This window comes from Anas acuta, chromosome 1, assembly GCF_963932015.1.
Source record: "Anas acuta chromosome 1, bAnaAcu1.1, whole genome shotgun sequence".
Lineage (NCBI taxonomy): Eukaryota > Metazoa > Chordata > Aves > Anseriformes > Anatidae > Anas > Anas acuta.
In genome coordinates this window covers 6,817,475-6,841,229 of record NC_088979.1, presented here as the reverse complement: position 1 = coordinate 6,841,229, position 23,755 = coordinate 6,817,475, and the positions used below count along the sequence as shown (strand labels likewise).

At 36.8% G+C, this 23,755-nt stretch overlaps 1 protein-coding gene and 1 long non-coding RNA gene across 34 annotated transcripts in view; one reads left to right on the top strand and one right to left on the bottom strand.

The window, feature by feature from the left end:
- The window catches only part of DLG2 (discs large MAGUK scaffold protein 2), a 1,027,768-nt gene that overhangs the window by 978,612 nt on the left and 25,401 nt on the right, over nt 1-23,755 (top strand). For 26 of the 33 annotated variants that reach the window (XM_068660895.1, XM_068661489.1, XM_068661116.1 and 23 more), the window contains 2 exons: nt 1,789-1,864; nt 19,846-19,945. In XM_068660895.1, the coding sequence (XP_068516996.1) occupies nt 1,789-1,864; nt 19,846-19,945 (176 nt within the window). Of the gene's footprint in view, nt 1-1,788; nt 1,865-19,845; nt 19,946-20,859; nt 20,906-23,755 lie in introns of all 33 variants that reach the window. The other 7 variants (XM_068661742.1, XM_068661246.1, XM_068661051.1 and 4 more) reach the window with 2 other exon arrangements.
- LOC137846646 (uncharacterized) overlaps nt 19,940-23,755 on the bottom strand; it is a 130,393-nt gene continuing 126,577 nt past the window's right edge. Inside the window, exon 3 of the long non-coding RNA XR_011090599.1 lies at nt 19,940-20,990. This is a non-coding gene — a long non-coding RNA (uncharacterized lncRNA). The remainder of the gene's footprint in view (nt 20,991-23,755) is intronic.

Below are 23,755 nucleotides of genomic sequence, written 5' to 3'. Positions count from 1 at the left end.
CTACACTTGCCAGGAGGATTAATGGCACTTAATGATATTATTTATGCACTACTAGAAGAAATGCAGAATGCTTCTGCAGTTCCTCATCTGTCTTGTACGCCTGTAGAGAGCAACCATTCCTCCCTGACTGCTAAGTCAATTATGAAGAATTTAATAAATAAGATCCACTCTTCAAGGTTAATTTCCAAATTTCTTTATGCAGTAAATAAGAAATGAAGTTAAAAGCAGATGTTTTAGGAAGTTAGACAGGACTGGAATGAGTGTAAATGTTAACACAGATTAATAAGTAGAATACTGCGTTTATTTGAGGTAATTATTTTCTCAGAAGGCATCCATCCTATTTAGGCAATTACACAGCCTCAAGTCTTCATTTCTTACTGATACTATCAAGGGACTTCATCTGCTAGTTTAACTTTAAGACTGTTCATGTGTTTTTAATAACACAGATTTAATTTGAAAGCTGCATTTGAGCTGTTTCCATGTGAATATTCCACACTTCCAGAGAAATGCATTTATTCTAAATTTAAACTGTAACTATAGTAACCAGCATTCACTGTGTTTCAGTAGGAAATGTATAAGCCCACTCAGACAAAAGGAAACATGTTGTGCTAATTATCATTCTATCAAAAGATGAGAGTTTTTATTTAAAAAAAAATGTTCACAAAGAACTAGGTAATCTTGCTATCCAGACTTAGAAACCAAGAGATTTGAGAGAATATATTTTAATGTCCCTTATGGGAAACTGTGAAAGTTAGAAAAAGGGTCATATTTGGACCAATTTGGAGGATATAATAAACCTCTTTTTTTTTTTTTTTTTTTTCCCTAGCTATTCATTGTCTAATAAAAATACAATATTGAGCTCTTATAAGCTAGTTTTGCAGGATTTGACTTGGACTTCCTAGAGCAATTCATAAGCTTAGACAAACAGAGTTGCTGTTTCAATTATAGACAGATGATCGAAATTTTTTTGCTTGGACAAGTAAATGGTAGATCCTGTAGATGATTGTAGATCATCTTATCCTGTAGATGGAAAAAGAGGTGTAGTGAGAGAGAAAAGTACATACAACAACTCTGATTTCTTACATTTTAATCCATCAGGTGAAACTTTGTCCTTTTTAATTTACATTTGCCATGAGTTTAGGTACTGTTCACCACTGCTATGTGTCACATGTTGTTTTGTAAGGTATTTTAAGATAACTTTTAAGCTGTCGGTGAGCCTGAAACTATGGTGTGTTTTGTTTGTTTGTTTGTTTGTTTTAAATAGGTTGGATTCACTTTGCCTTATTTGGGCAATCTAAATGTTCATCCTTTATGTAAACTAGGGATCAAAGCTTCCTCTATAGGAAAAGAAAAAGTTGGCTTCATAGAGAGAAATTTGTTGTACCCCAAAGTACACATCTGAGAGCACTGAGGTGAATGGCTTATTCTCTGTCTGTCCCTCTTTTGTTCCTCTAACCACAGAACCATAAATGTTGCCTAATTTCTGGACAGCTTAAACCAGAGAAGGTAAATCCTTAATGCGCTTTTACCACATCTCCTTGTGTGTTGGGAGGGAGTGCTGGTGTAAGAGAGCTAAGGCTCCTTAAAGTCAGTCCTGTGTTTGCCAGCAAAGTGCTATTGGCTGAGGAAGTGACCTGACATCTCTCCCAGTTTGTAAAATTTGCTTCAGATGTTCTGTTCACGCATAATAAGCCACCAGAGGTCTTAGGAGATCAGATATCAAATGCATCATACGAAACACTGCTCTAATCAACATGTGATTCCTTATTTATGTTTTCTTTTCCACAGAGTTGAAAGAAAGGAGCGTGCCCGTTTGAAGACGGTGAAATTCAATGCGAAGCCGGGTGTAATTGATGCAAAAGGGGTACGTAAATAACAAAACCTCTTGAAGTTGCACTTTGTACTCATATGTTTCAGAGTAGAGAAAATTTCAGCAGCATAAGAAATATTGAGGTTGTTGCATCAAAAGTCTGCAATATAGCAAAATATAGACAGAAATATAATATGAGGGTAGATTTTAAAAAGAAATATATATGGATATATGTTTAATAGAGCAGGGCAGGAAATAAAAATTTCCTGTTTTCAAAAGCTCTTACATCTCAAAATAAAGGTTGAATGTTAGAGTCCTGAAAGCAAAATTTAGGTTTTGGGACATTCTGCTTTGACAATTGTGACAGACATTGAACACAGGTGTGTTTCACAGCAGGCACAGTGGGCTAGCAAACACCAAATCTGCAAGTACCTTCCCACCAGCACTACCTCGCCAGAGCAGTGTTTCTGCTGTTATCACTCTTCAGCATTGCTTCATTGTGCCCAGCAGTTGACTGTTTTCACTGGTATGATATTTAATACCTTACACATTACTGTCTGGCTGGCAAGACTCTGAACATGAAAAATGACCACAGTACTGGCTGTGGAGGTATAATTTTCTGCTTAAGTATAGCTTACATGTTAGCAGTAGAGTATTCACTTGATATTACTTTTGCAGGGATTTGGTTTTGAAATAAAGTTGATGTGCGTGAGATTTACAACTGAGAGCTTCAGTGATAAAAGCGAGAGAGTACTTCAGAAGCCACAAACAAAAAGTCCCATTTGGCTCCAGAAAACACAATGCAGGGTCAAAACTGAATGATCAGAAGACACAGTTATAGGTAGGAGCTAGAAAGGAGCAAAAAATAAGTGGTTCAGTAGGTCCCTTCCAGACCTGTAGTTCTTGTGGTCTTCTACCTAGTTTGGAATTCTCACTCTTAATCTCTTCTTGCTTCATTTTCACTCCGTAATGAAGATAAAAAATACATATTTTTTTTTCCATTTTATCCTGTCCTTTCACTTCAGACTATAACAGATTAGCAGGATGAAAAGTTCCTCTCATTGAGAAGCAGTTCCTAGCGCAGTGCTGCCCAAGCCTCCAAATGCCACCAAACTAATATTTCAGAGTTGCAATTTGCAAATACTTCCCTTACTGCCATGCACAACAGTTTCTGAGTTTAATGCAAATGCAGAATAATTGCACCAATGGAAACAAATTTTCCAGATCTATAAGGTGCATGGAATCATAATTCAGGCTCTGCGTATTATTTGCATATGCAAGTAACTTGCTATAAAATACATAATAGACAGCATTGTGAAAGGACTTCTTTATCTCATCATGTTTCTTCAGGAGTCAGAACTACATTTTTAAATTTGAAATGGCCACTCTCTGCAACCCTGTAAATTAACTTTATCATTTATTTTGGGAAATAATATTCTTCATATTGCCAATGAAATCACTTGTTAAATGCCTATTTCCTGTATATAATCAAAACCTCAGGGGAATAAATCATTCATATAACTAATGGTCCTTATTCAAGTGAGTCTGTCAAAAATTTAATTACCTCTTGATTCCCCAAATTGTTTTTCCTTTTTTGTCATCAGTGTAACATTAATCTTCTTGCTCTTCATATCAATGTTTGTTTCAGTATGCATAAATTGCATAATTACAGATCAAGACTGTTGTATCCTTTTGGGAACATACTTTCTATTGTTAGTATTTGCTAAAATTTGCTTTTGTCTATACAAAAAAAAAAAAAAAAAGACTTTTTGGGAAAAGATAATGTAGAATTGTATTTGAAAGAGCATAAAGGGAAAAAGTGTCCACAGTTAAACTAAGCACCATCATGTAAAATTTGGTGTTTGCATACACATATATGCATGCGTGGGTCTGTGATCGGCATTTCCATTTAGTCTTTCAGTGTTCAAAAAGAAGTGACATAAGCTGTCTAACAGGGCATGTTTTACTTTTTTTTTTTTTTAATCTGGAAGAAATTCAGTGCAGCTAAACAAGGCTGCAGTAAGCCCAGGAGAACTCTTCTGTTTGGAAATCAAACTAAAATTCAGATAGGAAGGGGCTTATGAGTGTCTGTTGCACCTTTGAGCTCATATGTACATGTGGACAAGTGAGAGAAAATTCCTTCCAGTTTAATTTACCCTAAAGATGAAATTGGGAAAATAGCATTTCATGTGATGTTTCTAAATTTGACCAGGAGATATGCATGGAAACTTTTAAAAGATAAATAAATAAATAACTGAATACAGAAACTGCTTCAACATTTTGCACAGGTGGAAGGTTCATAGTGTTGTGTTTTTATATGAATCATCGTGGTAGCCCCAGATACTTTCTTTCCTTATAGAAGCAATGCTTAAGAGCTAATAAGCCACAGAAGACTTTTTTTCTTTATGAGATAGTGAAAAAAATTCTTTGAGCTAAATTCTCTCTTTGATTTTAAAATATGAATTGTCTGGATATTTTACCAGTTTCAAGTCTTACGCGTTTTCATTTGTTTGTACCTTATTTTTAATCCCATATTCAGAGATATGATAAAAATGCAGTATTATAGACTGTGTGACATTTGTTGGTTGGGTTCTTGTGTCTCATTAAGAAGGTGTTTAAGAACACTCAGCAATACAGTTGATAAACCTGTTAAGTTGTGGATAGCTAAAGGATAACCTCTTCAAAGGCCCCAAATTTCCTCTTTTTCTAATCAAACTTGAGTGTGTTACCTCGTATAGAAAGTTACTAGTATTTTTTTAAGTATGATTTAGAATATTTATACCATTTTCAATTCATTTCATTAGAATCCTCCAGTCCATGGCTTGTGGATTATAAAATATGAACAATCAGGATGAATACAAAAACAGGGAATGTGAAACTCAGTTAGAGAGCACTAGTGAAATCTTATGGTCTTGAGTTTAAATCAGGCCTTAGTACAATTGGGCCTTTGTACCTTTTTGTACAATGGAAAATTAAATTCTGATGCCCATCACAACAGGATTATGTACAAAGCATAAATAAATTAAAAAAGAATTAGATAAATTTTCGAGCAGTGGATCTAGTGACAACTTTCAGCTCTGTGTTCATGTAGCTCAGGACATACTAATTGTTCATTTCATGAAGCAGGGAGGTTATAAGAGGGGAAAATAATTCTTCTTTTGCTTTTTTCTTTTAAATCTGTTATTGGACAACTTCAGAAAAAGTTCCTGGGCTAACTAGATCTCTGTTGGCTTAACCCAACATATCTACTTTTCATAGAATCATATAGGTTGGAAAAGACCTTCAAGATCACCAAGTCCATCCATCCACCTGACCTACTAAGTCCCATCACTAAACCATGTCTCATAGGACCACATCCACATCTCTTAAATACCTCCAGGGATGGGGACTCCACCACTTCCTGGGCAGCCTTTTCCAGTGCTTGACCACTGTTTCATGAAGAATTTTTTCCTAATGTCCTATCTAAACCTCCCTTGGTACAACTTGAGACCATTTTCTTGTATCCTATCACTTGTCACCTGAGAAGAAAGACTGACACCCAACTCACTGCAACCTCCTTTCAGTTAGTCATAGAGCGATCAGGTTTCCCTTCAGTTTCCTCTTCTCCAGACTAATAGACTTGAATTCTCTCAGCTGCTCCTTTTAAGTCTTGTTTTCTAGTCCCTTCACCTAGAGCAAAATAAACTTACTTGTTCAGTTTCAGATATATCATTTATTGTATAAGTAGCAAATGAAACATTAGTACAGCTTATGTTAAATTAAAAATAAATAAATAAATAAATCATCAGGTTCCTAGATCCTACTAATGTTTTTAAAGATATCAAATCAGTCAGAAATGCTATCACCTACATAATAAGGAAAATAATACAAGACTGATATAAACAGCTTCATTTACTCAAACACTGATTGTGCCTCATTTGGGTTGAAGTTCATTCTCTAGCTTCATATACATAATGAAGTAATGATCTTCACAGCTTTTTCCAGTTGTTAAATAACATGGGTGTCATATCAAAACAACCAGGCCATCCACCAAATTCCCAAAGGCTGCTCTATGTTACTGCAGCAAAGGGCAGCATTTCCAGGATACTGGTTACCTTAAAGGTTCAAACTTGCAAAAGCACAAATGAATTTAAATTAAAATAGTTCATTTCCTAAACATATGCTCTCTCAGTCTATGGGGCCAACTGGTTTACGGATAACCAGTGGAAAATGAGCAGCACGAAGGTTTATATAAAATGTTTATGTTGAAGGAAGCTACTGGAGTTATGTGAGCACAAACTTAACTAAAATGTATTGTTTATGCTGTGTTGAACTCAGGATCATCTCCCATGCATCTTTAGATGCTCACCTTTGCACCAGAAGGAATAGACCATGTTAGGAGCCATGAGCAGGGTTATGTATCTATCAAAGCAGCGTACTGAACTCTTAGTAATTATGCCTACCACAAGCTTCAGGCTTAGCAAGAGCAGACTTTGTTTTATTAATACTAAAACCTACAGTGGCTGAGGGCTTTTCAGATTTTTACTGAATCAAAAGAATGCCAAACAATGACAGAAATATTACAGAGGAGAAAGATACAAGCCAGTAATCTAATTTTTTTCTTAACTGTTGTAATTACAACCAGTCTTTCAGGAGACAGAAATAGCATCTCTTGCTGTTCTCACTGTCAGATTATATACACTTTCTTGACTGTCTCTTGAAAATATTTTTATAGCAGAAACTGTGGCTCTTGGAAAGACCTTTATCAACATGTCATTTTTTTTTTAATATTCATGGACGTTTCTTGTCCCTGAGAAGTATTGCACTATCCTGAAGCATAATGTTTAGGTAAAACAGAAAAATAGTTAAACAGAATTTTTTTATTTTTTTAAAATACCATATGCCTTTTCATTTCACCCCTTAATTAGCCAGTGAGTCCAGAATGTTTTTTATTGGTAAATAACCAATTTTATTTCCCAAAGACACAAATCTGATGCCTCTTCCAGTCTCTAAGCACATATCCAAAAAAAAAAATGTACTCATAAGGTTTTCCTTATGAAATAATCCACACAGTTCCTTCCTTTCCTTCCTCATGTTTGTTTTTGGAATACCTTCAAGTCAGCAGCTAAATGGTAGTGAAAGGAGAGATGCTGGATTGGCAGTAACATTTCTGTACACCTTGATGTGTATGTATATCTGTACGTGTATGAAAAGAGAAAAGGAGGGAGTCTGCCTTTTTTTTCCTCCTCTAAATTTTGTGGTCAGAAAATAGCAACTGATGCTGAGGAAAAGACAATGAACGTGTCAAACAACAGAACGTGTGGGTTCACAGGTGGAGCAATTTACTAAGAAGAGAGCTTGAACAAAAATGAAGCAGTATACTCCTACCTGCAAGGACGATATGAAGGAGGGTTACTGAAGGTGGCGTAGGCACTGACACACAATTAAACATTCTTTATTCTCAGTCTCAGCCAGATTTCTCCCTTCTTGCCCATCTGGCCTGACTTACCTCTGCTCCACCAGTCTTTCTACTTTCTTTTTTCTTTCTAATGGGGAAGGCTGCTTGTGGGGGGATTCAAAGAAATCTGAGTACTCTTACTGGAGTAAGTGCTCAGTTCAGCTAAAACTTGATCTCCAACTGGTATTCCAACGACTGCCTAAAAAAGAAGCATTGATTTGTACAGCTGTAATCTTCAGAAATTTGAGGTACATATGCCTGGGAACAAGGTGCCTAGCAGCAGTCTGTCTGTGTCTGTTTTTAGCCTGCATAATCCAGTAGTTTTATATTTTTTTCTAGATTGACACTGCTGTAACTTGCGAGGAGCAGCCAGTGAATAATGCAGCTGCAGTGTTGTTGTTCTATTTCTATACTTACTGCTATTTTTAAAAATGTGCTAAAGAGGGCAGAGTGAGCTGTAGTTAGATCTCAGCTACCAAGGATATCATCTGAAGCACAAAAACCTACCCAGAAAAGGACTGATGGTGGCAGGGTACATCAGGAGAAAGGTGCTCCACGGGGTGTCAAGGTAGCATGAACATCAAATCTGGTGGCAACAAACCAGGTTGGTCCACAGCCCTGTGACTCCCAGAAAAGTCCATATCAACTTTCCACGTCAAAAATCGAACCTAGACACAAAATCAGCAAGGCAAGGTGGGATGGAAACAAGGCACAGATGAGCCTGCAGCATAGCCCTGGCAAGGACCAGGGGCTATGGGCATTTACTGAACCTCCTTGTCCTGCAGATGTATGTCCCACTAATGTGATCCCAGATGAGATCATGAAAATTCATGATTCTGCTGCTTACTCTACACTGTGACTGTCAAAGCACTTTAGTTCAGTCCAAATTTTTTTTAGTTAGCCTTTGTTAAAATGTAGATAATCCTTTATTAGCAGAAGGCTGTAGGAGATTACAGTTTTCCTGTAAGGCCTATTCTGTCAATTCTGACTAATTCTGACGATTTGAAATGTAAAGTCCAACTTTGTTGTGTAGTTAAATTTTAGGGTTTTTTGTTTGTTTGTTTTTCCATTCCTTGATGCTGCTTCCACTTGCAGTATCAATTGATTTAGTTTTCTGTTTTAGGTCCATTATGTCATGTTTCCAGTGTGCTGAAGGCAAAAAAACCTTTCCCATTAAATGCAGTAGAGAAGCTGGCCTGAGCCCTAGTATATGTTTTTGCTAAGGACTGTTAGATTTATTCAGTTGCATTAAAAATAAAATAGAATAAAATATTTTGTTATGAGCTGATCTGATTCCTAATAACTTATCATTCCTCATAACATTTAGCATCCAGAATGCTACAGTGTGGCCCTGACTGTATAAACAAAATGGGTCTTCAATAACACCCCAACAAACACATCACAATATTCCCCAAAGAAAAATGTTTTATTGTCTCAGAACCAAACAGTTATGGGACACCTACTGATATTAAAAATAATTTGTTTAAGGTGATCGTTTCTAGCTAAAATATGCGTTGATTAGGCATTTATTTATAAACTTCTAGAAAAGATGTAAATAGCAGAGATGGGTCATAATGTTTTAGCTTGGCTTCTACCCATCAGACAATTTTGCCTGAATGTCTAGAAAGCTTTAAATATGACTTCCTGCAGAAATATTAGTTACACATGGTGTTGGGACAATTATATAAACATTGTAAAGTATTAGCTGGTCTTTATATAAGATATTTTGCTGTCTCATAAATTAATATTTCTCCAACTCAAAAATACCATATTAAAGAGCTCTTTACCATATTAAAGAGCTCTTTCTTTCTTCATGGTCCAGAACCCCAGCCTGTCTCTGCTGCCTGAAAGAGATGTGGTCAACCACTGCCTGAAGTGAGCCTGGGGTCACTGTCTTTGCCACAGGCACCTACAGTGTACCTGTTCAAAGTCAGATGCAATAAATCCTGTTTCTGTGAGCCTTAGCTGGGTGCCCTTCTAAAACACAGAGCAGCCATTATAATGCACAGTGAGACAGTTATCACTCTTCAGTTCTCCATGAGGCTGTGGCATGACAAGGACAAGGCATGACAGCTTTATCCATTTAATCTTGATCAGATACAATAATCCAAAGTTAAGGACCACAGGGCTGTATCCAGACTATGCAGTTTCAGAGCTAACTCAGTCATCTCTGCCATTTCTTCTGGATTGATCTTTGCACTAGTAGTTGCAGTGGAAAAAAAAAAAAAGAAAAAAAAAAAAAAAAAAAAAGCTACTAATAGCCTAAAGCTACTAATAACCTAATAAAAAGAGGTACTAATAACTTGGGCAGGAGGAAATCAAATGAGGTTTAATAAGAGCAAATGTAGAGTTCTGCACCTGGGAAGGAACAACCAGACGTATCAATACAGGCTGGAGGACAACCTGCTGGAGAGGAGCTCTGAGGAGAAGGACATGGGGGTCCTGGTAGACAACAGGTTGACCATGAGCCAGCAGTGTGCCCTTGTGGCCAAGAGGGCCAATGGGATCCTGGCATGCATTAAAAGGAGCGTGGCCAGCAGGTCAAGGAAGGTGATCTTCCTTATGAAGAAAGGCTGAGAGACCTGGGTCTGTTCAGCCTGGAGAAAAGAAGACAGAGAGGATCTCATCAATGTTTATAAATATCTGAAATGTGGGAGATAGAGGGATTTTTCCAACCTCTTTTCAGTGGTTTATGGGGACAGGACAAGGGGTAATGGCCACAAGATGAAGCTCAGGAAGTTCCGCACCAACATGCAAAAGGACTTCTTCACAGTGAGGGTGACAGTGCACTAAAACAGGCTGCCCAGGGAGGTTGTGGAGTCTCCTTCTCTGGAGATATTCAAGGCCCATCTGGACACTTACCTGGGTAGCCTGCTCAGGGGTGTTGGCCTTCGGCATGGGGGTTGGACCCGATGATCTCTCAAGGTCCCGTCAAACCCCTACAATTCTGTGATTCTGTGAAAACAGATAGTCTGCATAAAGTCTTCTGGCACCACTTTTCCAAGTGTAAAATGTAAATGCTTGGATACGTTTGGGTCCATTAGATGAAGCTATCTAGAAATACGTGGGGGTAAGCTCCCTGCTCAGCCCATCGTATAGCTCCTGCGGTGTCAGTAAAAACTATGCTGTTGCTGCAAAGACAGTGCAGGATCCTGAACTTCTTTAACTGTAGAGCTATAGGTGGAAAAATCTACAGACAAGAAAACCCCCTTCTACTCAGAACTGAGCTTTTTATAGAAAATCATTCTGCATGTCATTTCTTTTAGGAGCTGTGAATCAGTATTTTACTGTACACTCCCCCGTCTTAGAATGATTGAAATTTGCTTTGCTGTAACCAGAGTATAAGAACACATTTTCATGTTTGCTTCTTAAAATAAACTTTGGAAATCAGTCATGTCATAAAATTTCTGGTTTTATATCTCCGTTACTAATTGACATAAAATCTTTTACAAAAGCATTGTTTCTGCAATATTGAATTTTAGTTGTTACTCTTCAGCAAGCATTCAAGAATGCTTCCTCTATGACAAAATGGAAATGAATGACAAGAATAAAAAAGCCATGTGAAACCATGTTGCAAAAATTCCTCTTACAACCCATAAGACCTCTAGGTAGGTCTTCATAAGGAGCCAAAGAAGGCTGTTGAAAAGTATTAGAAGAAAATTGCTGAGCAGAGGTATTTTCTGCACAAAGACTTTGTATTGGCACAAGGCATCAGAAGGTCTGAAGCTGCTCTTCAGAAATTTGGTGTGAAGCTTTCCAGTGCAGGGCAGAGGAGCAGTAAGCTCTTTATGTTGTTCTGACGTTGTCTTGCTTCCGGTTTTTTCTTTGTTGTATTTAAGTTCTGCCAGAGGCTGCACAACCTCAGAAATGGGGGTACCAGTGGGGGTCATAAAAGAATTAGATCTCAGCACTGTTCCTGCAGCCGATATCTTGGAGAAGGCTGCTCCTCCCCATGGCAGAGGAAAGATGGGACTCATTTGTCCATCTGTACTTGCCTTTCCACACATTTTCACCTCCTTCATAGTCCTGTCTTCACATTTCATGACAGCTGGAGCTGGTGCCAGGCGCATCTGTTTTGACCTAAGCCCATATTATTGGGCTGCCCTGTTCATTCCCCTTGAGCCAAACACATTTTGTTCAGCATTTCTGCAAGGGACATTGGAAATACTGCAGTTATCAGCATCTAGTTCACTCACGTGCTGAAGCAATCAAATGAAATTCAGTTGATAAAACAACACATAGCCAGGAAAATTTAACTGTATATTGTCTTGTTGCTCCAGGGTATGCTGAGGCACTCTACAAAAACTTACATTAATTTAATAGTAATGCCTGTTGTATTGTGATCACAAATGGAAGTAAATGAAAACAAGCCCTCAGTTTTGATTTATTCCTCTGTGGCATTGTTGATTATAGCAGGGAACTGGCATGCCTTAAGGAATGCGTTTTTTCTTTAAAGTGATGAAGCAGTTCGAGGAACTGTGGAAAACACTGTCAGGTCAAATTTGAGGCTTTTACACACCTGAAGTGAAGAAATATATTCTAATAGCTTTCTTTTATAATCCAGTGGAAAATTTCTTTTTTTTTAAAAAAAAAATAAAAATATTTTTCATTTCATTGAGAAATACAGACTATAAATGTCTGAAATTTGTAAGCTTAATTGAATAGAGTTTCAAATGTGAGAACAAAGGTTTTGGGGTTTAACTATATCCAGATGGTCAAAAATATTGCTGCTTGTTGGCAGCTTATCAGTCAAAGAAATACTGGTGGAGTCATTTCTGCAGTTAATTAGCAATTAAATACATTAATCTCATAGATTTTCAACCTGATAATTGTGTGAAGTTTATTTATGGGATAACACTGCTTCTTAGGTGGCTGCAATGTTAGGAATAAGAATATCAATAAGTGTTTTCTGTGCCATTATAAAACTGTGCCATTCTGCTTAGGTAAGAGGAAAGTTGGAGAGTTGCTGACATAAGGGTTAAAAAGTTTAAATTGGTCACAGATTAAATACAAGAGGGTGAAAATTTGCTAGCACAGATAGAATACCTAAGTTTACAGCTGAGCGTTAATTGCTTTTCTTCTAAGCTGTTCCAGCAGAAATTTGTGCTGAGTTTAACTTCATATGTGTGCTATTTTTATAGCTTGTTGTCTAATGCCCTGAATCAAATGGTTGGAGATCTGCACGTATGTATAGGTAATTTCATAGTTGTTTGGCTATTCTTCTGAAAAGCATCTCAGGAACTGCATTCCAGTGGTTCAAAATAAAAATGGATAGTGTTGGCAATAGATTCAAGGAATTAGAAACAGAAAAATATTCACACAGAACTCTAGAAGAGTGGAGTTAAGCGTTAACGCTCACCAAGATGTTACGGTCTCCGTATTTCACATCTTTATTTCTGGCTCACTCAAATTCAAGCCGTTTAATGCTGATTGACTTTGTGACTCACAGGCCATGTTTTGAAGGTTATAGGAACACAGGAACTGCCAAACTGGGTCAAATCCAAAGTCCATTTAATCTGATATTCCATCTGTGAGACTGCCAGTATTAGGTGCGTTACTGGAATATGTGGGAGATGAAACTCCTGCACAAGCCTTGCACCAGTCTCGTACAGTGACTTTGGTTTTGCTTGCCTATCACTTTATTTTGTATGTTTTTTAGCTGTAAAGTTCAAACATACAAACATTTTAAATGAAAGTAATGAACCTGATATGACTGACTGTCTCCTGAGTGAGATCTTTGCCATCATTCAGTCTGCTATCCCAGTCACCTACCTCCTTTTAACTCAAAAGGGCGGCTGCAAAGTCTGCTCTGATTAGCTTTCAGTGAATGGTCTGAAGGCATGTAGGTATTGTAAATCCTTCTCCACTCCTATTTTACAAAAGAAGTGTAACAAAGGTCCTTATTTAGCCCATTGTTTATGCAAAAGAAAATTTTATATAGTAGTTTATACCCATGGTAATAAATGATAAATTACAAAGAATAGTGATAAAGGAGCAGGTTTTGTGTTGTTTATACTGTATTAGCTAACTAACATCTTCTGCAGTTTTATTTACTAGTGAATTAACTCAAAAGATTGCATAGGGGTGACCAAAATCCTCGGTTTCATTTTCAAATGTGAGGAAGCACCGGCAGTTAAATGGCAATTAGGGTTTAAAAAAAAGATTTGAGAAAATATCTGGTCAAAACTGAGGAATGAAGGTTGAGTTGACAGAGGTACTGAAATGTTCCCTGTGGAAAGCTGTGGGCCTGGGCAGGCAATCAGATGGTCACAAAAGTCTGCCAAGTCCATAGTAGTATGATTGTTGATCTCTGAGACTCTCTCATCATCATTGCTGTTGCACGAAAGGTGCTGAGACGGGTTGACGTGTACAAAGGTTTATCAGCAGGATCTATAGCTGACGTAGCGCATCAGCTCTAAGAGGAAAAGTTACTATGGGAAGTAAATTTAGAAAAAAAAAAAAGAGAGAGAGAGGAATCGGACAACATCAAACAACTTTCTAGCTCCAGAGACAGCCTTAAGAAAGCAGAGGAAGAGACCTTCACCCAGCCTGTGAGTCAGGTGAAAGCTGATGTGGGCTCAGGTACAGCTCCACGGTGTTGGGCTGTGAGCAGCTCCTCGAGAAGCACAGGCATGTGAGCTAGCAGAGGCTCATTGTTTGGCTCTTTTCCCATCACCCCCCTTTCACTTTCTCCCCCAGCATTGCAGTGTTATTCCCTGTAGTACTTAAGACTGGTAGATTTGTTTTTAAATGTGAAAAATTATCTAGGCTTTTCTGCTTCCCTTGGGGCAGATTATTGTACACCAAAATTGATTTTACTGTCAAGGAGCTTTGCCCTTTCTTATTTTCACACTATTAATTTCAGTGTTGCTGCTTGAACAAATCCTTTGCCCCCTCTTTATGTACAACCTTCAGGTACTCACACATGACCTTGCCTGCCACGTACTCAAGCTTTGTACATCAGCATTTCAATCCTGCCAACACCGATGCAATATAAATTAGCAGATGAGTACTCCCTTCTGAATGCAATTCGAACCTTGCACTAAGTTAAAAACATGTCTGCAGAATTGGAAATACTGTTTTTACATGCTTTCTTGAAAGCCTATTAGTCTTTCTCTTCCCCTGGTAGTTGGTGTTGTTTTCAACCTTTGTTTTGTTAGGAATTGAAATTGAGTTGCTGGCTGACAAGTGGCATTAAATCAGTGTTAAGAAAGATTAGTAAAATTTCATATTTATGAATATTAAACAGTACTACCCTTGCCTTTTAAATCTAGGCAGCATGGAGATTTTAATCAGGCTCGTACTTTTTCATTTCAAATTTCCAAGATCTAACTCTTCCTGCAGCTTCTAAGAAAAGCTAAGCAAGTAGAGAGATCTTCACCTGAGCTTCTTCTGTCACAAAGTATCCCAAAGTCCCAAAGTTATCAAAACAGATCATGATGCAAAAATTCAGTAAGGTCCAGACATTTTTATTTGCAAATACTTGCAATGTCTAAGAAAATTTATGATTGGACTTAACAGAACAGGGCATCCCGCTCCCAGCATCTGATAGATACAGAGAAGTTAACATTGGTTGCTTGCCAACATACAACAGTGTGCACAGACTGAATGAAAGATAGATGTCTCAAGGAACATACTGCATGGACACTATACAGCCAGCCTTAGGTTTGCCACTAACAACTTCTTCGTTTATCTTTCTGCTTGTCTGCACAGATGTCATTAAGAGCTTTCTCTGTATGAGAAATTATCCAGACCCAGAAATGTCTCACTTTTCACAGGAAAAAAAAAAATACACTAACACAGGATTCTGTTGAGAAATTCATTTTTGAGACATGGACTTTGGATTACTAGGAAAAAAGTTCACTATAAAAGCAGAGAGGTAGTATGTATACTTGAAAAGAGAAATGACACTGATTATCTGTTTCAGGCACAAGCTTCTCATTCTGGTGTCAGTGTAACTTTGTGGTGCAGTGGGATCTATCAGTTCATGTAGATATAGCAGTGCTTGAGTGCCCAAAACTTTATTAACTTAAGTGCTGTTCAAACAGAGGAAAAGAATGTTGTTAAAGTGCAAAATGTGCATAAAATATAGAAAAACCTTGAAGTTGATGATAGATCATGCAGATTTTGGTAAAATGCTGTATTAATGATGACTCTTCATTTAAGTTAGGCCAAAAGCAGATATTAAGGAAAGAATAATAATTTGAAAAAGTGGCAGATAAATGGTAAAATGAATGAATATTCATCTACATTCTCATATACACATCAAGACCAATCTCATAATAAGACTGATACAGATAACCATGTAACATACAAACTAAGCTAAAGCTTACCTCAAATCTGCCTATAAATGAATTTTATCTGCACTCTGTACACAAGAATTTTACAGCCAGTGCTCTGGAGCAGTTGTTCCTCAGGTGATCCCCTAACAATGGTTCCCAGTTTAGGAGTGAGGATTAGCATTGGTTGAATGAAATACCAAAATAAAGCATTCCCAGTATATTTCAATGGCTTTTAGACTAGCTAACTGCATTTAGAGCTTTTAGAACATTAGAAGAAATATTTTTCCAATATATTGCACTCTCTTGAAAAACACAAAGAGGACAACCTCTATCAAGAGCACTTCTGCACAAAATATAGTACAGGCTAGATCAGCTTTACTGGGAAAAATATAAGGAGGGAGATCAAATAAACAATGTAATGGTTGACAATTGCAGCATGGTACACCCATCAAATTACTGATGCACTATTCTTTGTGATGTTTACCACTACAGAGCAAATTCTGAAATTGGATTGTTTGTTCAACTTTACATGAAAATTTCCTTTAAAACACACTATCGTAATAGCTGATGAGTAACATTTGTAAGGCTGCTGCATCTAGAGGAAAGCATTTGGAATACAAAAATGTTGTTGACACACACACACACAAAAAATACCAAGGGGAGTTCTTAAGAACAAAAAACACACAGTGTCTTAATGTCTGTCACAACTGAGGAAAGCTGTACCAGCATGTACCAAACTGGGGCCATCTGGGGATGTTTGGTCAAGCAAGAATGCAGATCACAATTTTCTTCTGGATTCTTCAAAACACAGGCTTATAGCTAAGTAATGTCAAAATAAGAATTCAAGCCAGGAGGTTAGTGAAAGCTTCCCCTCCCCCACCCCTTTACTTTCTGTAAAAAAAAAAAAAATCATCATCATATTTAGTGTTGTGCAGAATGACCTGCCTCTTCAGTTTGTTCAGTTGTCAAACAGCACTACTTGAAAATTTCATTTGCTTTCATATCGTAGGCACCTGTCTATACAAAGTGCTTGCCAATGCCAGTTCCTTGGTTAGTGGTAGGCTGTGTGAACCCATGGCAGTGAGTTATAAAAGCTGTCTATCGTACAGTGTCTGAAAAAAAGCCTGTGCTTGAAATAACCAAGTTATTTGCCACTACAGAATTTTACAATGTTTATGCAAAGACATTGCAACTTGCACAGGAATCCATTTTCAGGCACTTTTTCACTGACTTTCAGAAACTCTGCCTGCATAAATACTGTTGGATCAAGCCTAAGCTTGATATCACAATTTCAATTCCGGTTGCATGCAACTTCTGCATCAGGCTGAGAGATGCAGCCAAATACCTCTCCCAGTCATCTTGTTGCCATTTCACAGCTCTTCAGCAACATAAGGAGACCCTGTAAAAACTGTCTCCAGAATATTTTATTCAGTCTCAAAAATTTACAGAAATAAAACCTCTCAAAAATATACATCTCATTTTTATTGCTAAGCCACCATTCCTCACATGCATCTTCCTAAAAAAGAAAATATGTATCCACTGTTGATCTCTATTGTTCTCTCAACAAAACAAAATCTATATTTAACACAGTGTGTTTGATAAAAACATGGCTTTATTCTGTATGTCTCCCTATCATCTCTTTGCCACCCCCCATATCTCTGTACAATACAAATATATATCATGATATCTGTAAGAACCATGTTGCTGGATGTCTGCAGGATTTCATATCCTTGAAGTGGAGACTGCCAACCTGATTTTAATCACATTTATGTTGGATACAAAAACAAAATCCAGGCTCCTGGTTTAGGTTTCTTGCAAAAACCATGCACTTTATGTGCAATTAAATAAATGCTCAGTAAGCCTATTCAGTTAAAAGTAAAGATTAATTATTTTAATAAGTTTGCATTACCAGACACAAGTTACTCTTTTATAATATTTTACATTTATTATTATTATTATTATTTTAAATATAATATATATGACTACACTGTGTTAGTGTTTGTGGTGAATAACATGAATATACACATTGATTAATTTATAGAAGTATTGACACATGCATAAACATTTGTATGTGGATATTAATAAACTGAGTCAGCATTATTTTAAGAAAAAGGGTTTTCTTTGTATAGATATCAGCACATTTGAACATAATGGTCACCTGCTATGAATTGCCAGATTTTGATTATCCAAATTGAAAGAACAATATCTCATTTAACAAGCTACCCAGAATTTTAAACTGCAAAAGGAGTCAAAGTTTATATAACAGTATAGTAGAATTGTCTAACTTGGAATATTCTGTTAGATCACGCATAATCTTGAAAAAAATATGTATATGTTCTTCCAATGCAAATGGATTTCTGAAGTTTTTGCTATAGAATGTTGGGGAAAAATTTGAAAGATAATATTTATAAGTGGTTATTTATCATAGAATCTCTGTGAAACAACATATTTATATATCCGTTTGATAACATTCTATTTAATTCGAAAGTGAAATGGCATTTGATAATGAAGTGTTTGTCACTTAAAAAAAATGTTTTTTTTTTATTTTGCTTTGTTTGTGAGGTGCTATATAGTGTGTATATATCTATATTTTTTTCCTTTTTAAGTGCAATGCCTATAGTATTACTATATCAAATTGAGATGAATCATGACAAACATCATTTTCACAACTTGGGAAATGTTAACATGCTACATTCCTTTCTTTGGAAAAGTAAAAGAAACTATCACAGAAAACACATTTTAATTTAATTATATCCTTAGGTCATTAAAGTAATATAATGTGCATGTCAGTCCTCTTTTCATACACAGATTGGTTTAATCCTACATACACATTTTTTACCTCTGGCTTTCTTTCATATTTGCTTTGTTTTGAAATTGCATGCTGTCTGTATTATTTGTGCATGACCTCCACATTAATTTCACATTGAATGTTTACATACTCAGAGATTTTCATGGATCATTTATTCTACATGTGCATTTTTTTCCTTTGTTTTCAGTTACTGAACTTTAAATATGCTTGAAATGTAAAAGTGGCATGAAACTTTCGTGACACAAGTAAACAACAATTTTAATAGACCTTCATATCTTTAAAAAAATATATACACATTTTAAACTACATTTTATGTTATCCTTCCAAAATGTAATAAAATGAAATAACATAAAATAATAATAAAACAATCTGAAACTCTAAATCTGTTCCATTTCAGATCTGGAGACAAATACTGGTTATATTTTTTTTGTTTAAGCAATCCCAAACACATGAGATTGTTTCTTTAAATGAGCTGAGAAAGTCTCTGCTGTCTTGGAGGTGATACATGCAAGATCATGAGTCTGAGCTTTGCTTATGTTCTGTATAGGAAACAGCACAGGACATTGTCTGACAGACAACATGGATAACTTCAGTTATACACTGTCTATAGCTCAGCATAGGTTCCCTCTGGAAATGCCAGCTTCTGTCAGTTGACTACACAAGGATCTTAACTCCTCATTTAGTATCTGAAATAGGAGTTCCAAGTAGGTATCTACTACTTTTACGTCATAATGTGCCATGAACCCTTGCAACTGTTTTTTAAGCCAAACTTTTTGTCATGTATAAAGGACATTTTCCTCCATATTAATTCCATATTTGAAGAAATATAGTGATTTGTGTTGCTCAATATGCAGTGAAATAATGCTTATCAGCAGAATCCCAGCTCTAAAACACATAAAACTAAAAGCATATCCAGAGGAACCTAATGAGTAAATATATACATAAAACAGAAAATAAAGTGATTTTTTTTAATGTTTGCCCAAAAAAAGGTATTAAAACACACTTAAGAAGTTGCCAATTTAGAGAACAGATAAAGCACTATGAAATCATATATGATCGTAATGGTCACAGAGCTGCATTCACACACCTGCTAGAAAAAAATCAAATACTTCCTCTTTCCTCTTTGCAGCCTATTCTTTTTCAGACAGTTCATTAATTCTGTGCACAGTCTGCTATGATTAAAGATGAGTGGCTTGATCTCAAAGCATGCTAAGCCATCTGTAGCCCTTTATGTGAGCAAGTCAAACACAATACCTCTCAAATAAGGAGCTGAAGTTTGTCATTTGAGACTCTGTAATTAAATCGATCCAGTCTCCAGGGGCTTTGCCTTCAACCTGCAGGCTTCACCGCAACCATTCACCACCTGTGATTCTTCCCATCCACTTGGTTTGGACTGATTTGAGTCACTACAGTTCTCTCCACTTTTACAAACTAGTTGTTTTGTCAGCATGAGTGTGACAACAATTAGACGTCCCTGTTTTTGCCCCATGCCTTTTCTCCTTCACAGTCATTCAATGACAAGCGTAAAAAGAACTTCATCTTTTCACGAAAATTCCCATTCTACAAGAGCAAGGAGCAGAGTGAGCAGGAAACAAGTGATCCAGAACGTAAGTAACCTCTTGGAGACGATGTCACATACAGCACAAAAAATGGGTGACACGCATGATACCAGTATCCCACACATCTAGGCAAATACATGTTGTAGGCAGGCAGGTGAGGTATTACTACTGTGACCAATGTGTGACTGCAATTTGGATCCAGCTGGTCCTTCCTTCCTCGGAAAAATAATTTTTAGAAGAATGAAACAGTGACCTGAACATTTGGAAGAATATTTCTTCACTTTCCTAAAAATATGTGGCTCTTGAAAATCATTGTGGCACCTGTGAAAACCCAAACCTGGCTCTGATTAAATATTTCCAGATCACAAGTGGCTCAGAATTATGCAAATGTGATTTATTTTAGAATACTGAGCTAAACTGATACTTTTTAAAAGTTCTGCTCAAATCTCATTTGTGCCTCTGACATTCTTCAAGTTGATTGCCATGGACAGCTTCACTGAAAGTTTAAAAACTAAATGAAGCATCTGCACTAATAACTTAAAGAAGTAAATTGGATCTTGGAATGTGTACCTCCCCAGGTACTTACCGCCTGCTTAAATTGTACGTATAGAGAACCAGCATTATTAAAAATCTATGCTGGTTCCAAGCCCAGAGAATTCACTTTTTTCCTTAATAATTCTCTCCTAACTTTTTCTGGTGAGGATTTTTTCTGGGACTTTATTGGGTTGTTCTTGCTTCATGACAGCTAAAAAGCCATGTGTAGTGGTCACTGCCTCTTTCATTGGCTGCATTCCCATAGAACATGGGCTTAACGTTTTTTCAGAAAGAAAAAGCAGGGATCCAGATTGCTCAATCAACATGGTCAGTCATGGTAGTATCCATTTCAATTCCACTGACTTCTTCCTTCCTCTTCTGCGGCTGTTCTTCCTTTCTCATTGCTCTCTCTGGGGACTTCCGTGCAGGACATCCCCGGATTAGGTGACGACGGTTATGGAACAAAGACTCTGAGTAAGTCCCCAGGAATGGTCACTGTAAATCTTTTTTTGTTTTGTTTTGTTTTGGCTTCTGTTCCTTCTCTGAGGACCCTTCACTCCTAGCATGCAAAAGATAGAGTTTTATTTGTTACCCAGCTGTGAATGCTTAAAAAATGTTTCAATTGTTTTGTTCTGCATGACAATATTAAATAACATACAGCGTATCAAGCAGACACTTTCACTTCTTTTGTAGTAACACCTTTTGTTTCTGACAGTATGTTATTGTTCTCATCATGGCAGTTCCGTAAAGTAGCATACCTAGAACTTGTTTTGCTGCCTAAAATGTACTTCTCAGCAACAATCCCTTCCTCTCCATCCAAAGGGAAAGCTAAACATTTTAGCTTGATCACATCCTGAGGAGATCAATAGAAAATTATTTTATGCTGTTGCTTCTGCATTTTCAGCTTCTTGCATGGGAGTGTTTGTTACTTTGCTGGATTTTAGATTAGCATTTGTTATTAGTGGAAGAAGTCATTTGCAGACTAGAGAAGACCATGCCTTCTCCAAAGCTAATTTTGGACCCATTTCACCATTAGCAACCTATTCTCTGTCATGCAACCTTAATCAATTTCTTTTTCTGATGCAGTAATCCTGTCTCAAGACTTGGCATTGCAGAATGTGTAACATGTCAGATAATTGTTAAGAAACAATCTTGTTGCCTTGAAAGTTAGACCAGAAAAATTGTACAGAGTGAAATATTTGCAGCTGATTTCTATATAAATAGCTACGTTACATGCTGTATCCAGACCTAAATAATTTAAACAAAATGGCACTTGCATGTGTTTGGCTGCTTCTTCCTTCAGTTCTTATTCTTTTTCTTAAGTGCCAAGTAATTGAAGCAAAATGTATGTGAATGTTGACACTGCATCACCTACTGTCTTGTATTTGCTTTTTAATTACAGGAATGCGCATCCATGCACACAGTTTTACAGATTATTCAGTTCCTGGTTGATTTTTTTATGGAACATTTTAATGGTTTCTGTTTAAGCCATAAAGTATCTCACCATTTAAAGATGAAAGCTTCTTCTCTTGTATGAAGAACAGTTCTACAAGACCAATTTTCTCAGTGATAGACAGCAAATGTTACTGACACCTGAATTTTACCATTCTGTTTCTTCAAGGAAAGTGCTATAGAAGTTCACTAGGAACAAAGGGAGAACTTCTCTTGCCTAAAAAGAAGTAGAATATTTCTGATTTGCTAAACTCTCCTGAATATCTGTGTCCTTAGAAAGATGAATCTTCATAACATCCAGACACCTGAAAGGAGATAACTAAATTCTGCAAATTGCTGGGGGAAAAGTAGCACAGAGGTATTATATAGGCTCTAGTTTCTCTATTAATATTACAGCTACCTTTCAATTACTGACATGTCTCTGACATTCTAGCCCCATCCAATTTTCACTGATATTAAACTAAGATATAGTTTATAATGACAGTTATTACTAGGAAGGATATTTGTTCCTGTTTAATAAAAATTTTCAGGGCCCTGTATAGCATAATGGTTTGAGGCAGTCCCTGTTAATTTGCTATGAAATGTCTGAAATTCAATACATGGTTTTGTTTAAAATGTGAGTCTAATGTTTTGAAGCTTCTAAGTATGAAAAAGACCAAATTTTTCAATTATTACTTTTATCAGATATCATCCATTCTCATTTCAGCTGCTCCTCAAGCTCTGTCAGTCCCATGCTATGAACACCAGTCATTAGATGTGTATGTGGGGGAAGGCAGCAGCTTGCATAGAAGGGATGGTCTTGGCACAGTTCCTATGCTCATCCTCCACGTGTGGTCTACTTTGGGTTCACCCCAGTGGATTCTTGACTTCTATAGGTTACCATCTTTCACTGGGAACATCTAGAGGCAGTTGAAGACTGTGGGTGACCCACAGGCTAATCTGGCCAGTGGATAAATGCCAAATATTGGATTAATTTTGTTTCCTGGTGTTTGTCAGGAGGTGACTTATTTGTACCCATTGACCATTTAACCACCCGTGTCTCATTCTTATTCACCCAGGGCAGCTCCCCACTATATAGCCATTATAGCATTTGTTTCCAAATGCCCTGATCCAGCTGAAAACTTTCAACTGTCAAATGATAGTTCATCTGCAAAGTTATCAGCTTTTCTATCAGAGGTACTATTAAAACCACTGTTTAACGTGAATCTGAAGACCTCCTGGAGACCATAAAGCATGACCTGACTGATGATAATCAGCCTGCTGACTGAACAACCACTTGGAACAACCACTTCATATGCTATAGACTGCACCTTTCTTTAAGTAATGTAATAATAGAAAAAGGACACCAGACTTGTCAAATCACTAGTGTATCCCACTGTGATAATTCTTATGTTCCTATTCACCCATGCAGACTAGTCTGGTAAAGATTTTTATACTTTAGCTAAGTATAAAATTCTGAGGCTGTCTGAAGAAAAAAAAATCTTTCTTCCTTATCTTTTTTTTTTTTTTTTTTAATTTGGGACAGGTTAAGATAAACAGTTGCAGTATGGGACACCAAAACCAGTTTCATATCACTTTGTTAACCCCTTGGGATAGTGCAAAGTGATGAATGCTGGAGACAGATCTCTAAGTTTAGAAGAATAATATGAACAGACACTTAGGTTTCATGAAATTAGCCGAGTCATCCAGTGAGATGCGACTGGATCATACTGTACTTTGAAATTAAATTATAAGAGATATCATTGTCTCATCAAGAAATGACATGGCTTTGCCATGGTGCATATCACTAGATAATGTAAAATCTCTTTCTGAAACTCCACTAGAGAGAAAGCTTTCATTTTAACTGTGTAAATTATCTAAGATTTTCAGGTG